The sequence below is a fragment of the Gallus gallus genome, chromosome 9 (genome assembly GCF_016699485.2).
Source record: "Gallus gallus isolate bGalGal1 chromosome 9, bGalGal1.mat.broiler.GRCg7b, whole genome shotgun sequence".
Taxonomy (NCBI): domain Eukaryota; kingdom Metazoa; phylum Chordata; class Aves; order Galliformes; family Phasianidae; genus Gallus; species Gallus gallus.
The window spans coordinates 15,733,818-15,760,763 of NC_052540.1; the positions used below are offsets into that span (position 1 = coordinate 15,733,818).

At 52.9% G+C, this 26,946-nt stretch overlaps 1 protein-coding gene across 1 annotated transcript; it reads right to left on the minus strand.

Annotated features, from left to right (window-relative positions):
• Window positions 1-3,113: 3,113 nt before the first annotated feature.
• On the minus strand, window positions 3,114-26,796 carry LOC107054090. Its single transcript, XM_040705723.2, has 2 exons — window positions 9,576-26,796; window positions 3,114-7,074 (listed from the first exon to the last, which is right to left on the minus strand). The coding sequence occupies exons 1-2, from the start codon at window positions 10,444-10,446 to the stop codon at window positions 6,956-6,958; spliced, it is 990 nt and encodes a 329-aa protein (XP_040561657.1). The 5' UTR covers window positions 10,447-26,796; the 3' UTR covers window positions 3,114-6,955.
• Window positions 26,797-26,946: the final 150 nt, after the last annotated feature.

Sequence of the window (26,946 nt, forward strand, 5' to 3'; positions counted from 1 at the left end):
AATGTATTTTTTATTCTTATTGATTTTTAAGCCTATCTCATTTTAGGGACCTGGCTCGTAATTTCTGAGCGCTTGTGGGATGGCGTAAAGTTCCCGAGGCCTCATGATAGGATTTTTACAAAGGCTTTTCCGCGTGTTTTATTTTTTAGTAACCTTGATAGCTAAACCCGGCCTCGTGGAGAAATGATTTTAATATTCAGGCCGACAAAAATAATTACTTCCCAGCGTCGTGGGGAGAACCATCTGATGGGGCCGCGCACGGCTCCCCATTGCCGGGGCAGTGGGGCGGCTCTCAGCTCAGCTCTCTGCCCAACCCCGGGGCTTTTCCTTTTCCCAGCGCCCCGTCCCCTGTGGAGCATCCCCGGGTGAGGAGGCCCCAGGATGCCCGGGCACCTCCTGCAGCAGTGCTGTCCCGGCCATCTGCGTGGGCTCCACGTGCGGCCGTGCTTTAATCAGGGCTTCGGGATCCTTCCTGCGGCCGCCCGGGGCAGGGGATATTTTAACTCTAAACACATTAGCGTGCGAGATTGAAAGGTAACGCGTCCTCCCGGGGCCGCCGAACAATGGAAAGGAACCTGGCTTTCATTTGCACAAAGCACGCAGTGGGAATTTCCCTAATCAAATAAAAAGAAAATGAAAAACTCTCTCTCTCCCTGTCTCCTAAAGTTTAATTCTCTTAATTACATTAATTGGAGAAATGCAGGATCCTCCTTTGTGCGCGGTTCTTCTCTGCGGAGGAGAGGAGGCTGCGGGAAGGGGCTTTTTTGGGGCCACCCCACACTCAGCAGTGGCAGTGCAGAGATTGGATGGAGTCCGGCCTGGGGACAGAGGAGGTGCAGCCGTGATGCCCCGTGCTCATCTATGGGACCAAAGCACTGCACCCAGGGCTGACCCCGTGCCTGGACAACGTGATGGGATGTTCCTGCCCCGCTGTCTGCTTCAAGTTCCTATCAGGTGTCAGAAGGGAGAAGCAAAGCAGATGTTGGCTGCAGAGCGATTCAGGGGTACTTCATGGATGGGGGTGGTACAAAATTTGGTAAAGGGGGTTTGGAAGTTGCACCTACACTGAACTGAAGCTAAATAGCATCCAGCCCACCCTACTGCTCCACTTTGGCTAAGAAAACAACTAATAAAGGAGAAGTGCTGATTGCTCTGCACTTGGGAAAGGTGCCTTGCTTGGGATGTTGCAGTCTGTGCTCTGGGCAAGATTGCTGGGCAACCAAAGGCTCAGCGCTGGGGAAGCTGAGCTGGGTGGGAGCAGAGCATCTCCATCCTCATCCTCATCCCCATCCCCACCCCCTGCCCTACCAGCTCTGTGGCGCTCAGCCAGGAGCCCTCTCCCCAGCCAGGAAAGGTGACGCTCTCTCTATACTTAATGTGTAATGGGAAAAATCTGTGTTCGCTGTGTACTCTCTAAAAAAACAGAAAAAAAACACAGAAGAAAGAAAACGGACACAGCCAGACCATTTGGCTGAATGCTTTCATTTGGTTAAAAAAAAAGAAAAAGAAAAGGAAAGAGTCACCTTTGCGGGGAGCTCACGTCTGGAAAATTCCAGCCCTAATGACATAAGTTAAGAAGAATTGAAAATTAGGATCAGAGAGGAATTGAGCACAGAACCCCAGCACCCTGCTCAGCACTTGGGTGGAGGTCACAGCAGGGGCTCCTGCAGCTTTCTGGATCTGAATGATGGGTCTGGGAGGCAGGAGAGGGATAGAGGTCCTCCAGGGCATCCCCAGCTTTGGGGACAGTTGCTGGGAGGAGTCATGAATTGCATGCAGCATCCTTCACCCCAAGCACCTCCTTTTCTGCCATCCCGGCTCAGGCAGAGCTAAAGGCACGGCTCAGCCCAAGGCTGCACGCAGAGCAGCAGAGTGCACGGTTCTCTCTTTGTTTCACTCTGGTTGAGCTCAGCTGGGGCAGCTTTGTGCCAGAGGCCTCCTTAGTGAGTTTACTCCTGGCTTGCAGCGGGCTGCCTGATGCCAAGAAACGCACAGGTGCAAATTAAATCAATATACCTGGCTCTTGGTGGTGGAGAGGGTCTCAGTGGAAGGGTTTGCACTGCGCTCAATGGGTCGGCTTTCAACTGGCTGGGGACACGCAGCTTCCCGTCCCCTACCAGCAAAGCTGTGGCTTTGCCTTATTAGGGCTGGCGGCACTCAGGGCAGTGCAGGGTGCCCAGCTCTTGGACAGGGTTTCGGGTTTGGAGTGCCCCAACCTGCCTGGGGGAGATGCCAAGTGGAAACCAGAGAGCGGGCTGGAAGAAAGGAGCCCAGCCTCACCTCTCTCTGCTTTGTTTTGTCTCTCTCTGCTCTATCTACAGGCACCCAGGCATAGTCCCGGTGGCATCGGGATGTGCGCAGAGCATCCCAGTGTCATCCCAGAGCAGACAGAGGAGGGGGCAGCACCAGAAATCCCCCACACTAGGATGGAGAGCAGGGCGGGATCAGCGGTGTTATTTTACTTAATTTACGACTAAATGCTCCCAGAAGAGTTTAGCCCTTATTACAGAGCTATAATGGCCTATTAAGGGAGCAGCGTTGCCTGGAAAGCCGCCCGGTGTCAGTGACTCCTTACGGAGATAAGAGCCCAATAGTCACACGCCGAGGACGCAGGGATGCCGCCTGCCCACCCTGGAGCGCTCCCAGAGAGGGAAGCTCTGCGATGGAGGAGGAATCCCCCGCGCTCATAAATCCCCAGATCCTCACTAAACACTTCGTAACGGCAGCAAATGGGAAGTGCTGTCAGAAAATCCTCCTTTTCTTTTGTGGTAAAGTCACATCCTGGACCTAAAGAAAGGAACGACAACAATAATATTGCTCAAGCGCTGCTTAAAACTCCCGTTTTGGGTATGGTTGCAGGACCACTCTTGCACCGCGTGGTCCTTGGGGCAGGGCAGCGCCCTCCAGCCCGGCTGCCTCCCACCGCTGAGATCAATTAATTAATTTCATATGGTGCTTTCAGAAAAGGGATCCCACTCCCACCCTCAGCGCATCATTCCTGAGTGCGATCGGCCCTTGGCTCCCGAGTTTGTTATTGAACAGGGAACATTTTCTCAGCAAAAAGTAAGGCTGAGCGATAAGGGCCGTGCAGGAACTGATAGAGACTTCGCAGATCGAATATGATGTTGTTTATTTGACTATGATGTATATTTAAAGGTCTCAGTTACAACTGGCCCCGGGCAATCTCTAATGAGCTGCAGCTGCCTGGACTCTCATTAGCTTTAATGACATCTTCTCAGTACATTTTTCTTGGGGTAAGACCTTGTCCTTTCTATGGTTGCGCACACACTAAAACCAAGAGACATCTCACCCTAAAAGGGCAGCCAACTCAAAACAGTGGAGCAATGATAAATGATGCAAGTGCCCAGAAGAGACAAACCTTTCCTGGAAGAGTCATTGTTTATTTAAGGCAAACTAAATGTAATTTACTTTGGCACGCCTTCGAATTAGTCTGGGAGGTATTTGCGTGGAGGCTCAAGAAATAGGTAACAAAGTCGCCGTGTGTGTTAGGCAAAGATCAATTTGTAATTTCCCTGATTTTCTGCCATTCGTCTCATTCAATGGGCAATCAGCCGTGCTCTGCTGGCCTCCGGGCACAGAGGGCGCAGGGGGATCTCCGTGGGGAGAGCCGGGATCAGGACGGAGCCCGGAGGCAGGAGCGGCAGCTCGCCCTTGGGGCCGTGCCCCGCTGTGCCCAGCGCCCGCCGGGGCCACGCGGGGCGGATGTCCTCTGGTGACGGCCCCTCCCGGAGCAGAGCCCTTATCCTGCCTCCATCTCTGCTTTGAGCATCGGGGGAGCAGTCATTAATCATCCGCCCCGTCCCTCCGTGGGTGCACAATGGCCTTCTTTATCCCGCGCTTCAGCAGCGCTGACATGTACAATAACAATCAGCCTTGACGTATCTGTACTGCACCAAAGAGCCTCACTCAAAAGGTTCCTTTGCAACATCGCGGGTCAGAGTTAAAATATATTGGTTTATTGTGAGGCAGAGCGGTGCAGATCATATCGGAGATGCGCGCTGTTCCTAGGGAGCAGCGTGGCGTCGCAAAAGCATCTTTTGGGCCGCGGGGCAGGAAGGTGACGCCAGCTTTGAGGGGTGGGTTTCCATTGCGACCGCTTTCTCACGACTCTTTCCAGTGGGGAACTTTGGCTCTTTCTCCCCTTCCAAAAGAAGAGCCGCTGGCAGCGCGCAATGGGCACCGAGGCACCATCTGAAGGGCACGATGGAAACTGGGTTGAACTCTATCTCCCAGCTGGCAGCTTCCCCCCCCAGTCCTGCAGCCATACGCAGCCACGGCTTCACCTCTCCCAGCTGCACAGCCCTCCAGCACGAGGGGGCTTTGTGCAGGAGCAGCCGCAGGTGTGCGCCAAATGGGAGAGGCAGAGCCCGGGGCAGCATCCCCTGGTGGGAGCGGGGATGGGGGCACCGCACAGCGCATGGGTTTAAAGCTGGGTTAGGAATTCTTAGGCCCTCCTTAAATTCCTGGGCTCCCAAAGGCCGCTGAGCCAGCAGAGGTATTTCTGGACAAGTTGCAGGAGCTACCAAATAACTGGGGAACGCTAAAAAAATAAAGCAAGGCAGGGGGTGGGGGAAATAAAAACAGGAAACAGGTGGGCTTTGCTTTTCCCTTTTTTTTTTTTTTTCCCCTCGTTGTTTCGCTGCTTTCTGCAGGGAAAGCTGGCTCCCCAAAGCTTGGATTGAACAGTTAGCAGGGAAATAAAACACAACTCAATAACGGCCGGCGCTTTGCAGCACACCGCCGTGCCCATGTGCACACGCCTGGCACTCTGCAGGTTACGTGTCCCCAGGCGGAGGGAAGAAGGGAGGTGGGGCAGAGCCCACCAGCACCATCCTGGGGCTGTGAGCCCCTTCCCTTTGCCCTATTCCCACCGGTGGGGTCGTGTGTGCCCATGTGTCCATTCTCCAGGTTGTGGGCCCCAGTCCTTCCCCTGGTTCCAAGGTCATTCACTCTGCGGCAGGGCAGAAAGCAGAATTTCATTCCCGGGCTATGTCTACCAGAGCCGTGCTGCTTGCTTTTGCGTTTGGATCTGTTTTCTGTGCTGTCCTGAGAGAAAGGAGCAAAGCAATTTTCTATTTACTCCAAAATTCCAAGCGAGCAATTTTGAGGATCTGGAGACTGTCAGGGAGAGGTTACTGCTCTGTGTTCACGGGGAGGAGGAGAGCAGAAGTGATGGGCGCTGTGCACGGAGCGAGAGCGCCGACGGCTGAGCCGTGCGCTGCCTCCAAAACCCTTCCCTGAGCACCCAGACTGGTAACTATTACGGGATGTGTGAGTAATTCCTAGATAATTTTTTAAGCATTTGGAAAAAAAACAATGCATAATGAAAACATTACGCTATTGTCGTGATGCTGACACTGTTGGCCAGATCCTCAGCTGCTGTGAATCACAGCCTCTCCTTTGACTGGCGCAGAATTACGCCTCATTTATCCCAGCTGGGGATGAAACGCGGCGGCCCCGCTTGTACCACCATCACCCGGTGGCTGGGAGCCCTGCCGTGGGGTGGCTCCCATGGGCATGGTGGTGGTGGGCCAACGGTTGGACAAGACAATTATCAAGGTTGGTCTTTTCCAATCTCAAGGATTCTACCATCCTACAGTGTCGGAGCCCACAGTGCCAGGCGGCACCTGATCGGCACAGAGGGGTCAACAACAGCCGGGTGGCTCTTAGCGCCCATCGACTAATTCCTACGTATATGTTTCTAAGGACGTAGGATAATTCGTAGTAATTCCTGTTGGCTGAGTTCTGTTTGAAGAAGGCAGTGCCGTTTGAAAGGATTTCTGAAAGGCACTGAATCGGGAGGCAATTATTATTATTTTTAAAAATATGTTTAAGGATTATAAAAGTAATTACTGCCCTCGAGCCAGGATGTCTAATTACGTTAAACTGTGGCTTAAGACAGCGTAACTTCCAGCCTCGTCCTCGGGTGGTGCACATGTGGCACGGACGGGGCAGCCCCGCATCCCTGCAATGGGGAAATGAGGGAAAAAAGGGAGAAATGGGAAAATCAGGAGGGCAGTGGACCCAAGGGACCATCGGGTGCCCACTGGGTATCCCCATCCCGCAGCCATGGGCACGAGCATGTCTGCAGGGAGCAGCTGCTTGGGGAAAAGGGCACACCGACCCCTCGGGGGCCTCTTCCTGCCCCGGTTCTCGTTGTTTTCCTATGGGAGCCCTTCGCGAGCAGCGAGAGAGAAGTATGCGTTTATTTTTCGAGCTCGCCTTTTGACTCCGACTCCCCTCTGTTCTTCTGCCAACGTGTGAGAAACAAGTTCAGGTTTTAAAAGGCAACCTGAAATGTGCGTGCACGCACAGAGCTGTTTTATTTTTACAATGCTGTGATTTATGGGCCAGCTCGGGGCAGGGAGGGGGGGGGGGGTTGCTTGTGAGTTGGGATCCTTTGAAGGCTGTCCATTGTGGGACAGAGCCACGTCCTCCATAACGGGGCGGGGGCTGTGAGTGCACGGGAATGGGACGAGGAGGAGGAGAGGAGGAGCATCTCCCTGTGCCGTGGGGGTGAGAGGCAGAGCTGCGTGTTGGAGGTGTGCGAGGAGATGTTTAGACACAACGTGGGGCGGAGATGGATGGCAGCCAGGCAGCTGTGCCACGCTCCTATAAGAGATCAGGCTCCATCGTCAGCCCCCTCCCAGCGCCAGGGGCTGCAGTGTGGATGTTGGGTTGCTGCACCCTGCGTCCCCTTCTCGCCCAGGCAGGTGGGACTCCTCCTGCACATCTCCAGCCAACCTCACCCTGACCAGCCCAACCTTCCAACGTCAACACTACACTCAGCCAAGCTGGAGATGGCAGGAGTGAGTACAGCAGACTTTTTTTCCAAGCATTTTCAAGCATTTCCGATTGTTTATCGTTATTATTGCTAGCACAACTCCCATCATTTCTCAGCCCGGCCCCCCGCCGTCTTTGGGCGATTCTCCCATCAGCAGGAGGCCCAGAGGGCTGCTTGGCTTTGTCCCCCAAGGCACACATGGAAGCAGTTCTTGGTGGTTTGGGTCTTTTGTACGCTGCGGATTACAACAGGTCTCTTCTGTAAGAGGTCTGGAAAAGGAAGAGCACTAATTGTTATTAACTCTGCCAAAGCCAATAATATCCTCGGGTAATTATCGGTTTACCCAATTTTCCTGTGAGCCTACTGTGTAAATACTCCATTGTGAAGAGGGCATTACTCCCTCCCCGTTCCACCTCACCGCGGCGCTGGCAGTGCGTCCAGCTGCTCACTGCCCATTGCCATTGGGGCAGCTCATGGCAGGGGCGATGCCATGCCATGGTCTGACCAAGAGAGCTGCCCCCAGCTCAGCCCTGCCCCATGCTCCATGCTCCGTGCCCTGTGCTCCATGCCACACACGTTGGTCCCATTGTCCCCAGGACCAACACCGAGTGCTGGCGGTGGGGCCGCGTGCCGCGCAGTCAGGGAGCCCGGCCGCACTCCTTTCATCACCGCTCGTTTGTTTGGATTAGAGTCGGCTCTCTCCTGGATCCTTTGTTCGCTGTTTGTTATTCCACATGCACCCGGCGCTGCGCGTTCATCTTTATTAGCTCTAATTGCTTCCCCGTTCTAATGGGATCTCGCTATCTGCGCACAATTGAAAGGAAATGTATTCATTAAAATAATTCTCTTCTAACTGTTGTTCGGTGTCAGTGCTGTCGGTGCGGCTGCTCTCAGCCCCCCCTGCCCACCGCTAGGCCCTCGTTAGGGCAGACGGGAGCAGCGCTTCATTAAGGATTTGGGGTTAATATGAACAGCAAGGCTGTGGGCTGGGCTGGGCGTGGGTGAGGGCTGTGGCACGGGGGGACCCTTCAGCATCATCACTTAGGGAAGGGGTGGGAAGCTGGCGGTTTTAGGGCTTGCAGAGCGCTTTTACTGTTGACGGGTGGTACAGGAGCACATCCTTCCTACGAGCGATGCCAGTGTGTGGGAGCTGCTCCTGCAGCCGGGGCCCTGCTGGGTCACTGCATGGTGCCAGCACCATGGGGTAGCTTTGTGGTGCAGCAGCTGCACCCCCGGGCTCCCCCATGCACACCTCACACGTCGCCCAGAGCCGATTCCGGTCTGGGAGCTTCGTTTAAAATGCAAATGACTCGGCGTTGCCTAACAGCGATGGCACTAATGGGACGTGAGTTTGTGCCCACTAATAGCATCCTGCCGTACTTCTGAAGAAAGTGTCTGCTTTGTCTCCGCATTTGTCTGTGACAGAAGAACATTACCCAGGCCCGGGCTCCCATTCTATTAATACATTTGCTTAATTACGCTGTACAGAGAGTGCCAGGCTGGCAGACAGACTGCAGAACCTCTGCTATCACTGGAAGTGCTTTGGTGAAGAAGACAGCGGTGACATCACAGGCAGTGACATCACCCTGTGACACGGTCCCCGTGCCCTGCAGCCCCTCTGACCCTGCCCGGCGCTGGCACAGTGCAGACGGGGGCCGCCCCCAGCAAAGGGCACGCGCTCAGACAGTGCGTCCCTATGGCATGGCCCTGGCATCCCGCTGCCGAGCGCTCCTCCTGCCCCCACCACGGGCTCTCTGTCTATCTGCATTTCAGCAGCGCCTATCAGCCCCCGCAGACAGCGCGTTGGATGGACAGGAACCATCTGCCTCCAGGTCAAGTGGCCGTGACAGCCGTCCGCTGGCCGCCAAGGCTTCGCCACCGTCTTCCCAGAGCCTCCGGCTGATTGCGGGTATCGCTCCCCGCTCCGTCACTTTTTATTCATCCTTGGGATGTACTTGAGAGCTGTCAGCTCCCAGAGGCAGAGCGCCTGCAGGAAACCTGCACTTGGGATCGATGTGCAGCGGGAGCCCTGTGCCAGGCTGGGTGTTTCTCCCAGCGCAGGCACCTTGCTTGCACACATGGGAACGGGGAGCCCGGGGGTACCCAGCAGCAGGGGACGGCTGCAGGCTCTGTGACTACACTGTGGGACACCTCATCCTCTGCTCCAGCTGGGGGGCACAGAGGGCAGGAGAGGCGGGAGGGGATCATTCATGCTTTAAAGAGAGTGAAATGAGATTATTCATTTTCGCCCCGTTCTGCACATAAAGCTAGCACTTCCTTTGAGGCAGCCCTCGAGGACTTCCAACACCCTGACTTCATCAAATTGGAGAACACTTGAAAACTGAAGCCATTCTGCTAGGGCCGGGCTCCTGAAGCTTATAACTGCCAGCAAGGTGGGAGCACGGCAGGGGGGAGGGGGACCGGGCTGCTCTGCACCCCACAGCCTCCCCTGCTCCCGCTGCCCATGGAGCATTGCTCCTGCTCTGAGCGTGGCACAAACGTGGCAGTGCTGAGCCTCCTTCCTGCAGCAACTCTGGGAACAGTGCTGGATCACAGTCTCTGTGTATATTCTTTATTTTAGCTGCTAACACATCTCCCTTCTAAGCCTCACTCCAGCTGCAAAGCTGCGTAGGTTTCTGCCTGCCTTGCTTTACTACGCTTTACGCGTTGCCTTTTCTCTTCCCTCCCTTGTCTAGCACCCCTGTTCCCTCCCAGGCCTCCCCCATTGCCTCGCCTTGGTGGATCAACACCATCACCAGTGCTGCCATACCTGCACGTGGGGCTGCAAACAGCTCTGGGGCTGCTGAATGGCTCAAGTTTGTGTTTGCCCTCCTGAAATCCATACAGCGACTGAGGGCTGGAGCAGGGAGAGCTTCCAACAGCCCCGTTACCCAATTACCAGCTCTGTCCTCTCCATTGAGCTTGACAATAACATTTGTGGGAAATTTAAGAGAGGGCAGCGCTCCTCCCTGCTCACAGGAGGAATGAAAGCCTCGCTGCCATTGGCTTCCAGATGTCATCTTGTATTTTCTATAAAGGTTTACAGAGACCCCGGCTGGCCCTGGAGACACCATCCGAGGAGCAAGCAGGGGGTGCCACTTGCACTTTGCACGAGCCCGTGTGGGGCTGCAGCTGAAGCCATGGCTCTGCCCTGTGCTGGGCTGCATGGGAGGGCACAGCCTTCTGGGAGCAGCTTTTTGGGAGCAGATCGGGCTGTGGGGAGGAGCCTGAAGAGGAAGAACTCCCCAAGCCCCCAGTCTGCTCATGGGTTTGATGCACTTCTCCCCTTGGATCTTGCACTCCCAGCACGGCACACCAGGCAGGAGCGGTGCAGGGAGCAGGATGGGCCCTTCTGGCCCTTTGTTTTGTATCTTCGGGAACACAAGTTGCCATAGGAACCACAGCCCGGACTCCTCATTAGCAGCCCTAGGTCTGGATGTCAGATGAAAGGAGCTGCTCCCTCTCCAACCCCACTGCCCTCCTGCCCTGCCGGAGGCAGGGAGAGCTGTGCCCGGGGTGGCAGCGAATCCCCGGCTGCCCCAGGGACGTGGATGGGTGTTACAGTGGGAACGGAGCTGTAGGAACGCACTCGCCTTCTCGTTCCCTGCCTGCAGCAGCGCCTTTGAAAGCACAACATGCATCTACCGTTGGCAGCACTGCAGAGCGCGGTGCCCGCCCGCCTGCTGACCCTCTCTCCAAGGAGGAGCTATTTAAAGCACCGCATCGAACAACTCCGTCTGCCCGGAGAGGCACTTAGAGCACGTCCCATAGGTTCCAGGGCTGGCTGCAGGCAGGGAAGGGCTCCTTGTAGGGCACTGGTGAGAGGAGGACCTGCTCACAGCTGCACACCCGGAATGACATCAGCACATCCACCACTACCCAGCAGTGTAATGGCATCAGCTAATCCCCAGCGTCGAGTAATCTGCTGCCACTGGGACGACACGAAGGAAAGCAGAGCCGGACCCATCCCTGCTCATTTGCCCAGCCCTAATCCCAGAGAAGCAAGCTAATAAGGCATGGAGCTCAGTACCTGCTTGCCTTTATTAAATTCCCCGCATCACTCCTACATTATATCCATCCTTGCCAACTGGATCTGCCCCGCTTCAGAGCCAGCAAGAGAGGACACATTTCCAACCAACCCCGGGCTAAAACCTATTTATTTGCTCGCACTATCTGATGAATCGTGAAAGCGTTTAAAGCAAAAGGAGAACCCAGGGCTGATGCAGCATCACTCGCACCGGCCATGCTGGGACCAGCTGGCCCCCAGCCCTCACCCTGCCTGCACCATCCCGCTCCGTCTCCCTCACCCACGGCTCCTCCAGGAGTGGGAGCCCCGCAGGACTGTGCTGTTCACAGCAGCATTCCTCCTTGCTGAGCTGGGGATCCACCGGCACAGGAGCACAGCCCCACGCAGACCGTAAATAAACAGCGACAAGTGCACGCACTCCTTTCTTTTGCATGCCCGAAAGCTAGAAATAACGTCTGACGCTCAGAAGAAAGGAAATATTTAGTTAAGAGAAGGGGAGTGCTGTAAGAAGGCAAGGCAAACGCTATATATTTATTTTTTATGGTGCAAATGGAAAGCCCAAGCGTTTGGCTTCGCTGCATCATTTCACAGCGTATCTCTGGCAGAACTCGAGAGCTCCGCTCGCATCCAGCCCTGCAATTACTGCACCGTGCTGCCAAAATGACATCCTAAGGAGAGGCAGAAAGCTTCGCCCCGTGCACGGGAGGGCCGCCCCGAGGTGTCAGCGGGGTTTGCAGCTCGGGTCGGGGCGCACCAATAATGCGGTTGAGTCTCCATATGGCATTTTGGCACTGAAGTGTCAGCTGCTTTTCAGACACTGTACTTTAATCACTTCAGACAGACCCCTTTTAAATGGTTTGTTTAGTTTGCTTGGAGAATAATATTTGTTATTTGGTTTTCAGAATGACTAATAAATGAACTGTCTTTGCTCGGGGAGAATAATGCCACTTAAGCAAAACCTAGTGCCGCCGTTCAGAGCTGTTTAATAAGAAATACCTGTCAGTGTCAGAATATATTTACTCTGCATTAGCTTTGAAGAATTGCAGAATTAGTTTTCCCCTTGCTAAGTTTACTTTATGTAAAATGTAACACATGAACTGTGAATATGTGGACAGCAAACAGACTGTATGGATGCATTCATCCTCCCCCGGAAAATGCTGACAGCAGCGAGAGGAACACCTCCGAACAGCAGCGCTGACACCATCAAACACAGAACGTGACAGCTGCCAGGGATCCTCCGCCTGGTTCAGAGACAAAATCAAACCCAAGGAAACACGCTGTACTCTATTTATCCTCTTGTTTAATCCAGGGGGGAAAGCATCAGCATAATTAGATGCTTTTAACCTTTTGGTTTAAACTCGTGGTGGAAGAGAGCGGCTCTGCGCGGGAGCTGAGCCTCACCCCGTGCCTCCATCGCTCAACCTCACCCCGTGCCTCCATCTCTCGGCCCTGCTCTGTGCATCCCTCACAGCCTCACCCCGTGCCTCCACCACTCGATGAGGGGCCGACCCGGTGCCATTATCCGTGCAGCTCCGTGCGCGTCCCCAACCGGCACAGGCTCTGCAGCCATTGGAGAGGCCGCTGGTCAGCTGTGCAAAGAAGTTATTTACTTCCCAGCTGTCTCGGTGGCATCTTGACCATCTGGAAAGGATATGGAAATGAGACTTTTAGCGACTCGGAGCCTCTCTGCTGATAAATTAACCAGGCAGCTCCAGCAGTAGGAGCAGCTGATAAAGGCTGGCATTTCTGAGCACGTAGAGGCGTGTATGCGCAGATGTAGGCGTGAGCGGATGCAATTCCCCACCTCACCCACGTGTCTGGGTGCCCAGCTCACACTGCTGTGAAGCTACCCGGCTTTCCAGGCAAACAAAGCCCAACATCCAGACACAAAATTGATGTGCAGCAGAACGAGGGCCACATGGGGCTGGGCTATGAAGGAGTGGGGCCGAGTCCAGCCCTATGGGGAAAGCGGGGCTGGGAGCAGCCCCCACCTCATCCCATCCCAGGCAGGGTGCAAGCAAGCGTGCCCCCGGCACTGTGCGTTCACCCCAAGGCGATGGCAGCAAGCAGGAGCGCCGTGCAGCGGGGAAACAGAGCGTGCAGCCTGGCACAGGCACAGGGACCTCTCAGCTCCCGTGCCAGCCTCTTAGCAGTCCAAATATGCTGCTGGGCTGAAGTGGGGCTGGCTTCCTTTGGCATGACTCAGAGATTGCTGCCTGCCTGCCTGCCTGCCTGCCTGCCAGGAGAGTTCCCAGGAACCGGGGACAGCAGGACAGGAATTGCAGCTGTCTGCCGAGCACTGCAGTTTGAGCCTCACTGCAGTTTAGGTCTCACCAAAGCACATCAGGCTGGATGCAGGTTGCTGAGACCAGAGCACGGAGCCCCACATTCAGCGTGGAGAGGAGGGAGCCAGCATAAGGAGTACCCCAGGAGATCAGTGTACAACAGTGCCAGTGCTCCACCGCTGCCTCCCTGTGACCCCATGGTTGGACTGACACCCAGCCATCCTGTTATAACCCAAACTTTGTGTACATAAAGCACCAACGAGGGATCAAGAAAAAGCAACAGCCTACCTTGCCAGTTTTCGTTCTGGGAGCAAAGGTGCTGCTAAGTTCCAAAATTATTTGAGTCCCACGCAGTCCTGCTTCATCCAATGGGTTCAGTGTCAGCCAGCTCTCCTCCCCAGCACAGCACAGCAGCTTCTTGCCATCACCCACAGCCTTTTAACTGGGAATTATGGGCACTGTGGAGCTGGAGGTTGGATCTGGTGGAGCCTGCCAGCACGGGGCAGGGGGCCCTTATGCTACAGTCGTGCTGTGCCCCAGCAGACACACGAGGTCATTTAAGGCTCAGCAAAGGCTGAAGGCCCCTTCGCACTGGTGTCAGTGATTTCTGGGTGCCGAGACAAAGCAGAAGAGCAGCAGCCAAGCACCCATCTCCTGAGGCCACGGTGCAGCCTGGTGAAATCGTAATGCTTTTCTTCCAATTTTGTTTCGCCTCTACCTATAGGAATGCTTTGAGCTCAGATGTGCCCAGATGGCTCAGGGAAACCCGTGGGACCACAGAGTGGGATTTACTGGCCACAGTATCATGTAAACATTTGTATACCTTCAAACCCCTCATTGTTTTCTTTAATTGACTGAAAAAAGCAAAGCGTGAAAAGCATAAAAACTGGGAAATCGTCACAGGGTCTCGAGCGCCCACGGTGCCAGCAGTGCTCAGTGCAGATGCAGACAGGAGCCAAAGCTCCCTGCTTGTGCTCACGCTACGCACACAGCAGCCGAGCAAGAGGTGGGAACAAAACCCCGCTCTGCACACACTCAGCCCTGCAGCAGGAAGCCCCTCTGTGCTCCGTGCTGAACCCCAGCGCCAACCCGGGGCTGCCTCTCTGCCTCCCAGCACCTGAGTGCTTCCAGCAGCGGGGAGGGCTGAGGTGAGACGGTCTCCTTTCATCCCAGGATCACAGGCAGCAGTCGCTGAGGAACGAGGCCCTTTCTTTAGTTTTAACTCCCAAAGCATTTGGAGACTCTGCAAAGGCAGGGATTAACCTGGGTTTCCAGACAGAGCAGAGCAGCCGATGCTTTAAAGCGGCGTTTTGGAGGCAGAGATGATCTTCAAAATGTTCTGACTTCCAGTTTTAAGAGAAACATTTCTCCTTTGAAATTAGCTTAATGAAAGGATCACAAAATTAATTAAAACGCAAAATGAAACGCAACGCTTCGCATCAGGTCGAATGAAACGTTTCAGTGTGCTTTAAAAGGAAATCAGAGATGGTTTTCATTTCGATTAAAGAAACCCCGCTCTCTTTCCCCCAGCTCTGGAAAGCATTTGGATTACACTGATCTGGGAAAAAAGAAGCCCAGCCCTTCTCCTCCTCCTCCTCCTCCTCCTCCTCCATTTCTGCCCATCGCAGCTCGTGGAGGGGAATGGCAGTCCCTCCCAGCCCCAAAATGTCTCCCTCTCCCCCCACAGAGCGATAAAGGCATTCTGGCAGTGCAAAGCGGTGTTTATTTTGGTTTGGGCTGCGTTGCTACACTGACCTCCTGTGCTGCTGGGGCCGGACAGCAGCACTGTTTGTGACGGAACGCACCACAGCTCTCCGCCACGCCAGAGTCGCCCAGGAGCACTTTGCACCCATGGCTTCAGAGGGCTGCAGGTGGCGCCCAGTGCCCGGCCTGCCCCGTGCCCCACGGCCCGGCCTGCAGCTGGTTTGCATCACCGCGCCCTTCCCATTGCACCGCACGAGGCCGTGCCTGAAGATCTGCCTTTCTCTTTGGCTGAAATGTGACTCTAATTAGATGATAACAAGGCTCTGACATTCCCTAATTGTAATCCTAGCCGTGCGAGGGGACGTTATTAAAATGATTAAAATTATTGATAAAGGGGAGGAAGGACGTTGGGTCAGAATACAGTTTTTGGCCCAAGGCGCAGAACAACGCAGGTCCAGATCTGTCCCTGGGGGACACCCGAGGATGGGCCCGGCCCACACCGAGCAGAGGGCCTCGATGGTACACCGCAGCTTGCGGTGACCGCAGGCCGTGCACCTCATAGGGAGACGTTTCCCCACAGAGTCCCCAGGGCTGGGGCTGCTTCAAAATGGGGGACGAGCTAAAGCAGCACAGGGAATTCACCCCGTGCTGGGGTGGCTGCAGGCTGCAGGCAGGCCCATGGGGCACACGGGACATGATACCGCCGGAGTTGAAGCCTTCGTGACAAAGACTTAAAGGAAAGGCGGTTTGGGTGGCAAGGGGTGGATCCAGCCTTCAGGCAGAACAAACGAAGCACAGCTTCATCAGACCTGAGGCTGCTAAGCTGATCGCTGGGCCCAGCTTTTTCCACATCTGCATGTGCTAATGTACGAGTCCCAGTGCAAACATTACCGCTTCACGTGATGTGGCTTTTAGACACTCTTTCTGGAAGGTTTTAGTTCCATGAAAGATGGGAAGCTGCACCTGGGGACGAGCAATCAGGCTCTCATCTGCTCAGGTGAAACCAAAGGGAACTGTGCCCCCGTTCATGAGAGGAGCAGGTATTCTATAAGCCAGGCACCTCTCTGTGGGTACGAGCCAGAAACAGATGGAGCAAGTCCTGAGGGCCTCAAGTTTCCACAGAGTAATGCTGAAGAGGGCAAGCCTTCATCTTTATTGCCTCTGAAATCCTGCGAGGCGTTGCAGCAGCTGTGCTGCATCTCTGGTGTGGGAGTGGGCAGGCAGTGCCCCACAGCCCTGCCACCAACCCGGCCCTCAGGCAGTGACAAGCGAGGACCTACCTGGCAGTTCCTGAGCACTGAGCCCATCACTGCTCCCGGTATTGCCAACGGCACCGCTCCTGCTGGACGCTGCGGTTCTGTCTGTGGGATGCCGGGCTCTGGAAACCTCGAGGATCTCCCCTGGTATTTCCCAGAACAGCCCCACAGCTCCTCTAATTTCCTACAGCTGCTGCACACCAACGCGGCAGCACCCACAGTGCCCCCAACTCACCCTGAGAGCCAACAGGGACGTCCCTGGAACAGCCCCATGCCGCAGCCCAGGGATGGGGAAACCCTTCCATCTGCAGGGAAAAGGCTCCCGTTGTGATGCTGAAAGATGGCAATACCGACAGAAAGGGGACAGAGAGACGCAGGCGGCGCAGCCCTCGGTTTGAGGGCCAACAGACAGCATGCAGTGGAAGAGAGGCACTTGGGGCAGCTCTCCCCAGCGCCCATTTGCACGCAGGAGCTGAGCAGCAGCACACAGAGGAAACACAGCAGTGCTTCTCAGAAAGTCCTGAGCTCGCAAACCATTTGCAGAGAACAATTTATTCATCCCATTCACACCTTATTTCTGTTCACAAGCAGACTGTGGCCTCCGTGAAATTTCTCCTTGCTAGAAATTATGCAGCCATTATTTCAGCAGCCGTATCCCCAGCAAGCTGCCCGCCGCCAGCGCTGCTCCCCCTGCACAGCCAGAAACGGGAGCTGCTCTGCTAGGACACTCCCTGACACGGAGGCACCACCAGGCACTGCTGCTCAGCTTATAAATAAAAGCTCACAACAGAATCATCCTTACCGTGCAAATATTCCCGATTATGAGTTTGAAAGTCGCTTCCTATGAATAAGCCGGCACCGTTTGCATTAAAACATGCTGCTTCAGCACCGCTCGTGCCAGGGTACATGTTTGCCGGAGCAGCCACAGAGGGCAAACCCAAAGAGGTCACGGAGGGAAGGCGAACAAATGTGTGCAGGAACTCCAACACGGGGCTGCAGAAAGGCAGGCCGTGTCCCCATCGCCCCCAGGGGCCGCAGCAGGCAGGGCTCACCGCAGCCACACGGCGCTCACTGCGCTACCAATTGCTGCCATCCCCACCAACTTCCAGCTTTGGAAGGTTTTAATTTCTCCTTAACAAAAAAAAAAAAACCCCGAAAATGTCATTATTTTTCTCTCCCAGCACAATTCACATTGGGAACCCACGGAGGAGTTTTCAAGCCTCTACCTTTGTGTTTTAATAAAACACAGTTTGGAGAGGGTTTCTTTTTCTTTTTTTTTTTTTATGCTGGAAATATCTTCATTAAGTACAGGAGGAACTAAAGGGCACGTTAATATAATTCACAGACGACACTAAATGAGGATATATTGTACGCAGCAGCGCGGACTGCGAAATAACACAAAGGGCCCCAGAGAGATTGGAAACCTGGGTAGAAAATAAATGAGATTCAATTTGGAAAAATGCCGCCGATGCCTCTGGGGAAAATAATTTGAAACACACGGAAACCTGGGAAGCGGGAACGGCTAACGGGGAGTTTGAAACAATAACAGAGAGAAAATCGGCCTGCAAAGCATTACGGACCCCCTCGGACGCCTGCTGCAGCCTGCGGAGGTTCCTGCTGAGGCAGCCAGGCCCGGAGGTGCCTCCTGTCGTGCTGGTGGCACACGGATGGCCCCAGGATGGCTCCGTGACCCACACGGCGCCGGGCTGCACCTGCACGGTGGGGCGGAGGGTTGGAGGAGGGCATCGCTGTGAGAGCACCATCAGCACAGCTGCACACAGTGCCGGCAGAAAGCTGCACCACAGACGGGACTCCTGACCACAGCGAGGAACCGACTGAACTGAAGGCCAAACGCAAACGCTCTGCGAGGCGGCCCTGCAGCACTCAGGCGTTCCGTGGGATGGACCCCCCCCATCTCTCAGGATCGCATTTTTGAGAGAACAACGTGGGCAGGACGAAGCACGAGCTTTGCCAGGGGGATGGGAGGTCGCCCAGCCTTCGGTTCACAAAGCAGGAAGGCAAAAGCACAGCTGCCAGGAGAAAACAGCACATTAGGGGCCAGAGAGAGGCATGGGCAGCCCCTCCGCACTGCACAGGGCTGTGGGCAGGACCCGGACCCAGGCAGCATCCCATGGCCACAGCACACCTCTGCTGCAAGAAGCCACCAAAGCCTACATATACATATACCAGATTATAAACTCTACCCAGCAACTTTCTCCTATTCATTAGCATTGTTTACACCGCAAGATCCTAAAACAACCAAAATCAATTGCGGAAGAAAGGAGGAGGAGCAGCCCAAGGATTCCTGCTCCCCACCGCTGCTTCTCCGCTTCCGAACGGCACGCTCTTTGTTCAGCAGCCTGAGCACTGCACACCTATTTCAAAAGGCAGCCGTGCAAACACTTGTTACGGCATCCGCCGCTGGTGGGTGACCTCAGCTCATCAGGCAGCGGCGCTTGTGACATTCTGAAGTCGTTCTTTTCCCACCTTTGGGACAGGAATAAAAACCTTCAAGCATTTTGTTGAACGAGCTTTGAGAAGCGTGGCTTCCGAGACACCTCACCAAAGGCAACGCTTTTGTTTAGCTAAGGTTGCAATTATGTAAGACTACCCGATGACCCAAAAAGCTCCAATGGAAGAGTTATCGCTCCCTCAAAGCGCTCCAAATTAAACGCAATCGTTCTCTGCCCCCAGATGAGAGCTGCGGCACCGGGGCGGCGGTGGGGGCGGTCGGACGGGGCTCCCCAGGGCCCTGCAAGACATTCATCTCAGATCAGAGGGAACTTGTTTACTCTTTTCCAGGACTATTGATTTTTAGACACATCTCTCCGACAGCTTCTATCTGGCTCTCACAAGAGGGGTCCTCAGGAATTAAAGATACGGACATGAGACTCGCTCTTGAAGTCCCTGGGAAACACCAGAGGTTTGAAAAGGCATTTTCCTGCACTCGAGGACTGCCACAACACGCTGACTTGCTAATCAGCATCGAGCTTCGGCCAGCAAATATTTAAGGCAGAAGCAAGGAGAGCTCGGGAATTGTGCCATGCACAGCACAACAGCGACGGCTCGCAGCCTCCTCTCGGGTCACCACCAGCAGTCAGTTCTTCTAAAGAACAAAAGGCTAACGAGCTCATTTGAATCCAACATCCACATGTCATTTTTTTTATTTTAAATAACTTGCTTCTGACTATGAATGCGACAGAACGCACCGAAGCAAAAACCCAGGTGTAATAATCTATTACCTACACAAACTGAGATACGCTGCCTTCACTTCAGCCTTCACGGTGTCAGGGATGTGGGGTTTTTAATGGGCTGCATAATCAGAAAGCAAGCAAGCATCCTTAACTTTAACATACAGCTCGCAGTCAGCGTCAGCCTCTGGACTGGAACAAAGAATGAAGGTATATACTTTAACGCAAGTATTTGCACACTTTGCCACGCAGAAAGCTCATCTCCTCACACCGCCACTCTCCATGTACCAAACCAGTAAATGCACACCTCTGGTCTCCCATGAGATCCTCTGGAAACCCCATTCACAGCTCTGGAGTCCCCCGACACAGCGCGCCCCACTGAGCCCAGGACCTGCCGCGTCCATTGCCTCCTCCTCAACCACTCAGAAATGCAGAACGCGCTTTGACAAGCTTCATTTCTGGATTTAGACAGATTCTAAAGGATTCTCTATATTTTAATTGCACGCCAATCTTCATCCAACAGCCGCTCAACAACATTCAGGTTAAACAACATCTCAATGCTACGCTCCCTTCTTTGAAAGTGAAAGAGTGAAGGTTTTGCATTCAAAAATGGAGCTTTGTCGTTGTGTAAATGAGCGCTCCTTCACCGTATCGTCCTCCCCAGTATGAAGCAGTGCCATATTTAATGCAAGCAGCTATATTTGGTTACAAATCATATTTTAGCAATTATACTACACAGCAAGAATGAACAACTCTGTAGGTTTTAATAAAATACACATGAGAAACAGGATCTTCAATTTACATTTATTTTTATCTTGCTCGTTCATGAGAAGTCATGTTCCAAACCTACTTTGTCTCATCTTTCCAGCAGAGCAATGTCTGAGCATCAGAATCTCAGGCTGAGAAGCAGCCGGTAAGGCCGGGTGGAAGGTATGGAGCTGGCATCCCCGCCCTGCTGTCAGAGGCCACGCTGTGTTCCCTTGTGATGCATTCTATGGGCAGACCGAGTATTCCTGGTACTAAAATGGGCCCCTGAAGCCAAAATTCCTCTCCTTGCTTTAAAGCCTACCAAAGGCTCCAATTAATTCCTGCTGGCAACAGATAGGCATCTTAAATCCACCATGCTTCAGCCCTTAATTGACTGATGTATCATTAAGGCAAGGAGGAGGGAGAGAAAGGAGCAGGGAAGGGCTGAAGAATGCAGAACAACGGGGCTACCTGGGAAACACACGGCCAACCCAGCAGCCCTGAGCCTGGCTCTCCTGCTGCCCTCGGTTGGCCAAGGGTCAGAAAGGGTCCTCACGCCAACACCTGCCTGAGCACAGCAGGGCTTTCCCTCTCTGCAGCCACCCCACAGAGTTCTCTCAGGCATCGTAGTGAAGAATAACTCAGGAGAGCACTAACCTATGTGTTTGGGACCACAGAGCAGAGCTGGCTATGGACAGCAAGGTCAGAGCATGCTGCATCGTCCCAACGTGCTACTGAAATCTTCCAAGCCAAAGCCTTCCCCAGCCCCAGAGCTCCCACAGCTGGGGTGAGGATGCTGCAGACCTCTGCCAACCCGAGAAATCCCACCTGCGAAGGAGATGGGATAGAAAGGATCCAAGGGCAAAGCCGTCGCAGTGCAGTTCACTTTCTGCCCACTGCGTGGATTAGCATAATTAATGAAGTATTTGGAAACTTTTAGACTAGGAAGCAATGCCACCTAGTGAAGAGGAGCAGGACGGCATGTGCCAGGCAGGGGACATCCCGGAGGGCCTCTGACAGTGGGGTGAGGGTACAGCCAGGTCCCACTGCTGTCCTGGGCTCTGTTGCCAGCGCTAACCCTGCCATCCCATCCCATCCCAACCCAACACAAGCCATCCAATCCCAACCCATCCGTGCTCCCACTCTCATCAGCTACAGACGCACACATTCAAAGACATTTTTACTGATAAATAATTTAAAGAAAAACGCGTTTCCAGTGGGCCTTGAATTTAAATTTTCCTTCAGCAGGATCTTTTAAAGCTAGAAACTACACGGCTCAAAAAATGACAGATGGCTTTAAAATTAGAGATCAGATTATACAGGAATTTATAAAGGTATTATAGAGAAAAAGCAGCCCTGAACGTTACTAACTTTAGGCTGAAGCCCGAGCAGACACCGGCAATTAAATCAGAGCTCCAAAACCTTCATGGCCCGGGGGCTGTCACAGCACTCAGCAGCGGCCAACAGCCACAGCGCAGCCTCACGGCGGGCAACTGCTTCCCATCCCTGCCCAGAACCCTTTTCCATTAAAAGACCCAAAGCGTGAGCAAGTCAGACTCTCCGCACAAGACATTCGATGCAGCAGATTTTTGGGGCATTTCCACCCCCTTTCTTTTTCCCCCCTAAACGAATTCCTGGTTTTGTTATTTGCAAAACCATGTCAAGTTGTGAGCATGCGACCACAAATCAGACAGAAGTAGCTACTGATGTGGTTTCTCCCCCCCCTCTACCACCAGCATTTGCCATGGTAATACAGAGCTATAAAAATAACAGTCGTGATCTATAGCAAGGCAGCAGTTTGATCAGACTAAAGACTTCTGGAATGCAAGACTCCTCTACCAAAAAATGCTTCGGTCAATTTGTAAAATTGATGGGACTCCGGAGCCATGGCGGCGGAGCCAAACACTTACATGTTTGATACAGGAGGATTTTCAGCGGATTTGATGGAGGGCGGATGGGAGGGAGGCGTTTAGTTTAACACACACATTCCTTTTGCGAGTGCGGTGCAGATTTCGCTGGGAAACGTGCGAGAGAGCAACCAACGTGGCAGGGGACGCGCAGCCAGCAGGCACAGCGCCTGGGCTCGGGGAGCCGCCGGCTGGGACGGTGCGTGCGTGACATCTGGCGGCCGCACGGCAGCCGGGGCGAGCGGAGGGCTCAGCCCGCAGCCGGGAGCCCCGCGGGATGCAGGGAAGGGCGGCAGCCCCGCCGGGAGCCTCCGCGGCATCCGCGCGCTCCGATGTAAAACGATCTGGTAAAGCAATCGAACGGCGGCCCGGGGAGCCGACAGGGTGTGATCCCTCCGCGATCGTCTCCAAGTACGGCCCTCGAAAAATGGAGGCATCCCGCCTAGCGACAACCGGGCGTCTCGCTGAACGCGAGGTGGCCGTAAATCTAAGGCGGTGCGTTTCATTAGCCCAAAGCTTTTGAAAAACTTCTTAGCTACATTTAGGCTCTAAAGTGGGAAAAAAACCATTCATCTGAAGTGCGATCCAGCGGAGGACAAAACCCCAAACGCTGCCAAAAATGAAGCCCTGAAGCCTGCTCTCTGCCCTTCCATAGCAGCATTTAAGGATTGCCTTATACTAATTGCGTGAGAAGCAGCAGCATTCGAGCATGCAAAACTGAGAAAGCAGATCTACAAAGTCGGGGCTCCCAAACAAGACAGGGATATGCTCACTGAAGGTACGCTTTGAAACTTCTCTGCAGCCCAGACTTCTTTGTTTCACAACAAACAAAACAGAAGAGCCAAGGAAGCCGGCAGCTGAAAGGTGAGCTGGAATCGGCACCGTCTGTACGAGCCTGCAGGCAGTGCTGGCAGCGGAGCAGGAGCACGCCTGTCTGCTTCTCAATAGGCTGGAGCTGTCAGAGATGCTGAGGATAAATTGTCAAGCCGCAACCGTCCTGAACAAGCGTGATGCTCAGCTGAATGCTGTGCTGGGAGTTTCCTCTTCAGCTGCAGTTGCCGCCTGCATTCTGTTGACCTAAAATGCACGGACTCGAAGCAAGACACCTCCCTGCGCGCGCAGCACGGCAGTGGGCCCTGCAGAAGGCATCTCTTCCCCAGGTTTCTCTCTTGCTAATCCCAAAGGTTTCCATAACCAAGGCAGCTCCTTGTCTGTATCAAGCTCATATACCATAAACATGACCTGACCTACATTAACCAGTTAAACACATCTTATTTAAAGCTCAGTTTCCCTCCCGCCCTTCGCTCCGTGACACATTTAACACAACGCAGCGCAGGTTCTCCATCCCCTTTCCTCCCAGCTGCTTCCCAAAGCTGCCTGGAAGGAAGCATTAGGTAAGGTCTGGAGCCTCAGGAAAGCACTGTTAGGGAGATGAGTTACCAGCAAAGCTGCGGTCAAACACAACAATTAAGAACTCACCGGAACGTCGGGCAGGAGCAGGAGCTGCTTCGCACACGTCCCTTACTGGTGTGCAGAGAAAACAAGTCAGTTTATTTCAAGATATTTTACTCAGTTTGCAACAGATCTACTTCTACAGTTTGTCATATTACACACTCTGAAAACTAAATTCAATCCCCAAATCCTTCTAGTTGGTTACTTGTAAAACCCATTAGGTTCAGGCTCAGGCAAACCAGACCCATCTCTTTCCCTCCCAGTGCCTATTGCATATAAATAGTAATTATTGTTCCTGGCAAGGTTCTAGCATCTCTTATGATTTTGTACTTTAATGATCTGATTTCTTAGCACTTCCCAGTGAAATAATATATTTAACAAGCATCCGTGTTTCCTCCTCCATGATAGGATTTTTAAATTATGAATGTAATAAAGACAATGATGTTGCCAGTCTCATGATTAATAGCTTAAAGAGTCATTCACCAGGCCTTCATTCCTCCCATTATCACAAATTCACAAGCTGTATGGCTTTGTAAAGTTCAGCAGAGACAAGATTTAACTCTCTGGTTACACAGCTACATCAACGAGCACTACCAGAAGGACATTAATTTGGTTTGATCTAGTGAAGCAATTTAAGTCCTACCTGTTCTGTTGACAGATCTGTGTTTTTTTTAAATGCCACCTTCGTACAGAGTGTCTAACACAAGATTTCCACCCTTATTTATGCAATATGCAACACCTCCAATCTTGTATGCTGTCACAGCTTAAACCACAGCGAGCTCTATCCCAGCAACGCTACGGAACAGAGAGCACTGTTAGTGTGCAGTTCAGAGTTATTGAACTCATCAGCTGGGGAGGCTTCTCCTAATAACACAGGCTCCAAAACAAGCTGCTACAACCCTTCCCTCTACCCTCACATCCATCGCTTTTAAAATTAAAACGAAACCAAACCGCTGCAAGAAAATAAGGTTTATGGCAAAACTTCATTTTATTACTTCACAGGAACATGAGCTTCATTTGATGCAAGAACACACCCACAAAACACGGTTACTGCTCAGTGGAGTTCAGTCTACGTCACTTCCCAGGGTTTAAATCCTCACGTTAACTACAACAAGCCTGCCTGGCTCAGCAATCAGTGCAAGCAGAGCCTGCAGGTCTCACCTGCACACCCAGCTCAGAACGGCCCGATGGCACCAAGGAACAGCAGTAAGGTCCACCCTCCTCCGTCTCCACTCAGGGCCCCGCAGTGGGTATTCCTATGCCCTGCAGAACCACTTTCTACCTTTTTTTTAATTTATATCAGCTACACACTCATCCTGAACTACAGATTAAAGCAAACAAAATGGAAACGAATCATTTATTTCCAATTGTGCTGAAGGTTTATCACAACTCAGCTAGCTTGAATTTGTCACGCGTGAGACAGAGGCTTTACCAGTCCTGGGCCTATTTGTATAATTCAGCACGGCGAGACAATCTCTTCAGAACAAGTCATGAAATTTAAGCATCAGCCAAACCTGTTCACAGTGATTTATGAAATTCTGAATATCACATTAATGGAATTGCTAACAGCCATAACTACAGCCACATAAATGTGCCTCTCGTAATGAAAACACTCTACGTAGCCCCAAATGTTTGAGAAATGGTAAAACAACTACAGATTATGGAGCCCATCTCCTTTAAGGCATCAAAGACATTCCCAAGGAGGAGTTAATTAGTCCAGTTTCACAAGATACAACATTACAGAGTCTGAGATTCTGACGGCCTGTGATTAATTTCCACCCCGCACCAACAGACTTTGCTTACATTAGCTCTGTTTTCAATTTCCCCTTCTTTTTTTCAGAGGCCTCTCACTGCTGTACTCACAGTTGGAGACTCGAGTTCAGCTTCTCTGTACTGCCCCATAACCAACTGCAACACTTGTCAGCAAACCTCTAGATGACAAGGAAGCACATAAGAAGTACTTTCCAACATGCATCTTTCCCCACCCTGTTCTCCAGCTCCCCAGGCAGCGACTCAGACGTGAGCCCTCTCCCCCTGTCTGGTGTACACATGCACTTGCTTCAAAGCATCGACGTTGCTGTCAAACACAAAGTTCACAGAAATACTGTCCTTTTATTGACGCCACTGATAAAGAGATCGGGATCCAAGACTCCTGCCAGCCTCATACAGAAAAGACAGCTTCCCCCCCATCGGTTGTAGGCACCACGGGTTGGAAAAGGAAGCCGTGGTCCAGTTACTGCACAAGGACAAATGTTGACAAACACGGCACCTTCCATAAAAAGTCAGCGTCTCCTATGCACGTTCACCACCACAGCACATCTTTCAAGCTTCCTTAGCAACACCTTAAGTTCGGAATATAAAGTCAACTTGCTTCTACGGTCCCCTTTCTGCATTTCATTCCCTTCGCAGGGAGTCTTGCCTGAGGACACGGCTTCACTTGCACACATCCAAAGCTGGCACTGCTTTCGTGAGAACTCCTCTGTCCTCTGGTTAAAGAGTGGCAGTCTGGCTGGGTTAGTTCTAACCCAGATAGCTGAGCTGGTCCCACCGCATGGCAGGATCAGCATTCATGCTGTTTGTTCACACAATAGCAGTGTGCAGAGATGAGAATGGCAGCACTAGCTAAAATGCTCTGGCCCAGAACACGAGAAACTGCATCCCCAGGCTTCAGTTTCCAGGGAAGTCACCCTCCACTACTCACAGTCACTCACCCCAAGGTGCTGCTGTTTGTCTCAGCAATACTTCGGGGAAAGACAAAGGAACCACATGCTGTGGGGTCCTCCGCACCACACGACGGGTAAATCTACGCGCGGCCAGTCTGAGTCTTAATGTTCTTTTTGATTCACTAAGTTCCCTATTTAAATTATCTAGCCAAGTGCTTCAGGCCTTCCTTATCTCGTTAAATTAAGCCAGCCCTTGCCAGCTGCCAACAAGGCGAAGTGGGAACACACCAGGCTACTGCAGAACCTCCTCCTCTAGCTCATCTCAGCACACGCACGCTTCCATCTCCTAGCCTGACTGCACTTGGCACTCCCTCTTTTCTCCCAGCTCCCTCTGATAATCCAGTAGGGATTTGCACCTGGCTCAGCTCGAGCCTGAGTTAATTTGCAAGACAGCAAAGTCAGAGTGGTTTTCTTCTGTCACAAGTCAGGGCTATGGACAGACACAGAGTCAAAGCAAAGCTGTGCAACAGATGATGTGTAGTATTGAGAACGGTTTTCCTCTGGGCTCACTCCCTTAACTGGCAGAAAAACACAGCAAAGACTTTTGCTGGTGTAGCAGTCCCATACAAGCAGTCTCTTCAAACAGAACTGGCTTCCTTCATCAAAAAAAAAAAAACAACACATCACAGTTTAGAGATCAAGGCAGAAAAACTGAAGTCTCAGGATCTGCCGCTCTCAGTTATCCCCGCTCAGTGCAACAATACTGCAAAGTTTAGTGCTGGATTTACAGCTCCTGCCCCTCTGGAGCAGAACCACGATTTTTTTGTGTGTTTGTACAGCACCCACCACAAGTGCTATTACTCCCAACCAGTCCCATCAGTGCTGCTGAACGCAAAGGAAACTAGGGAT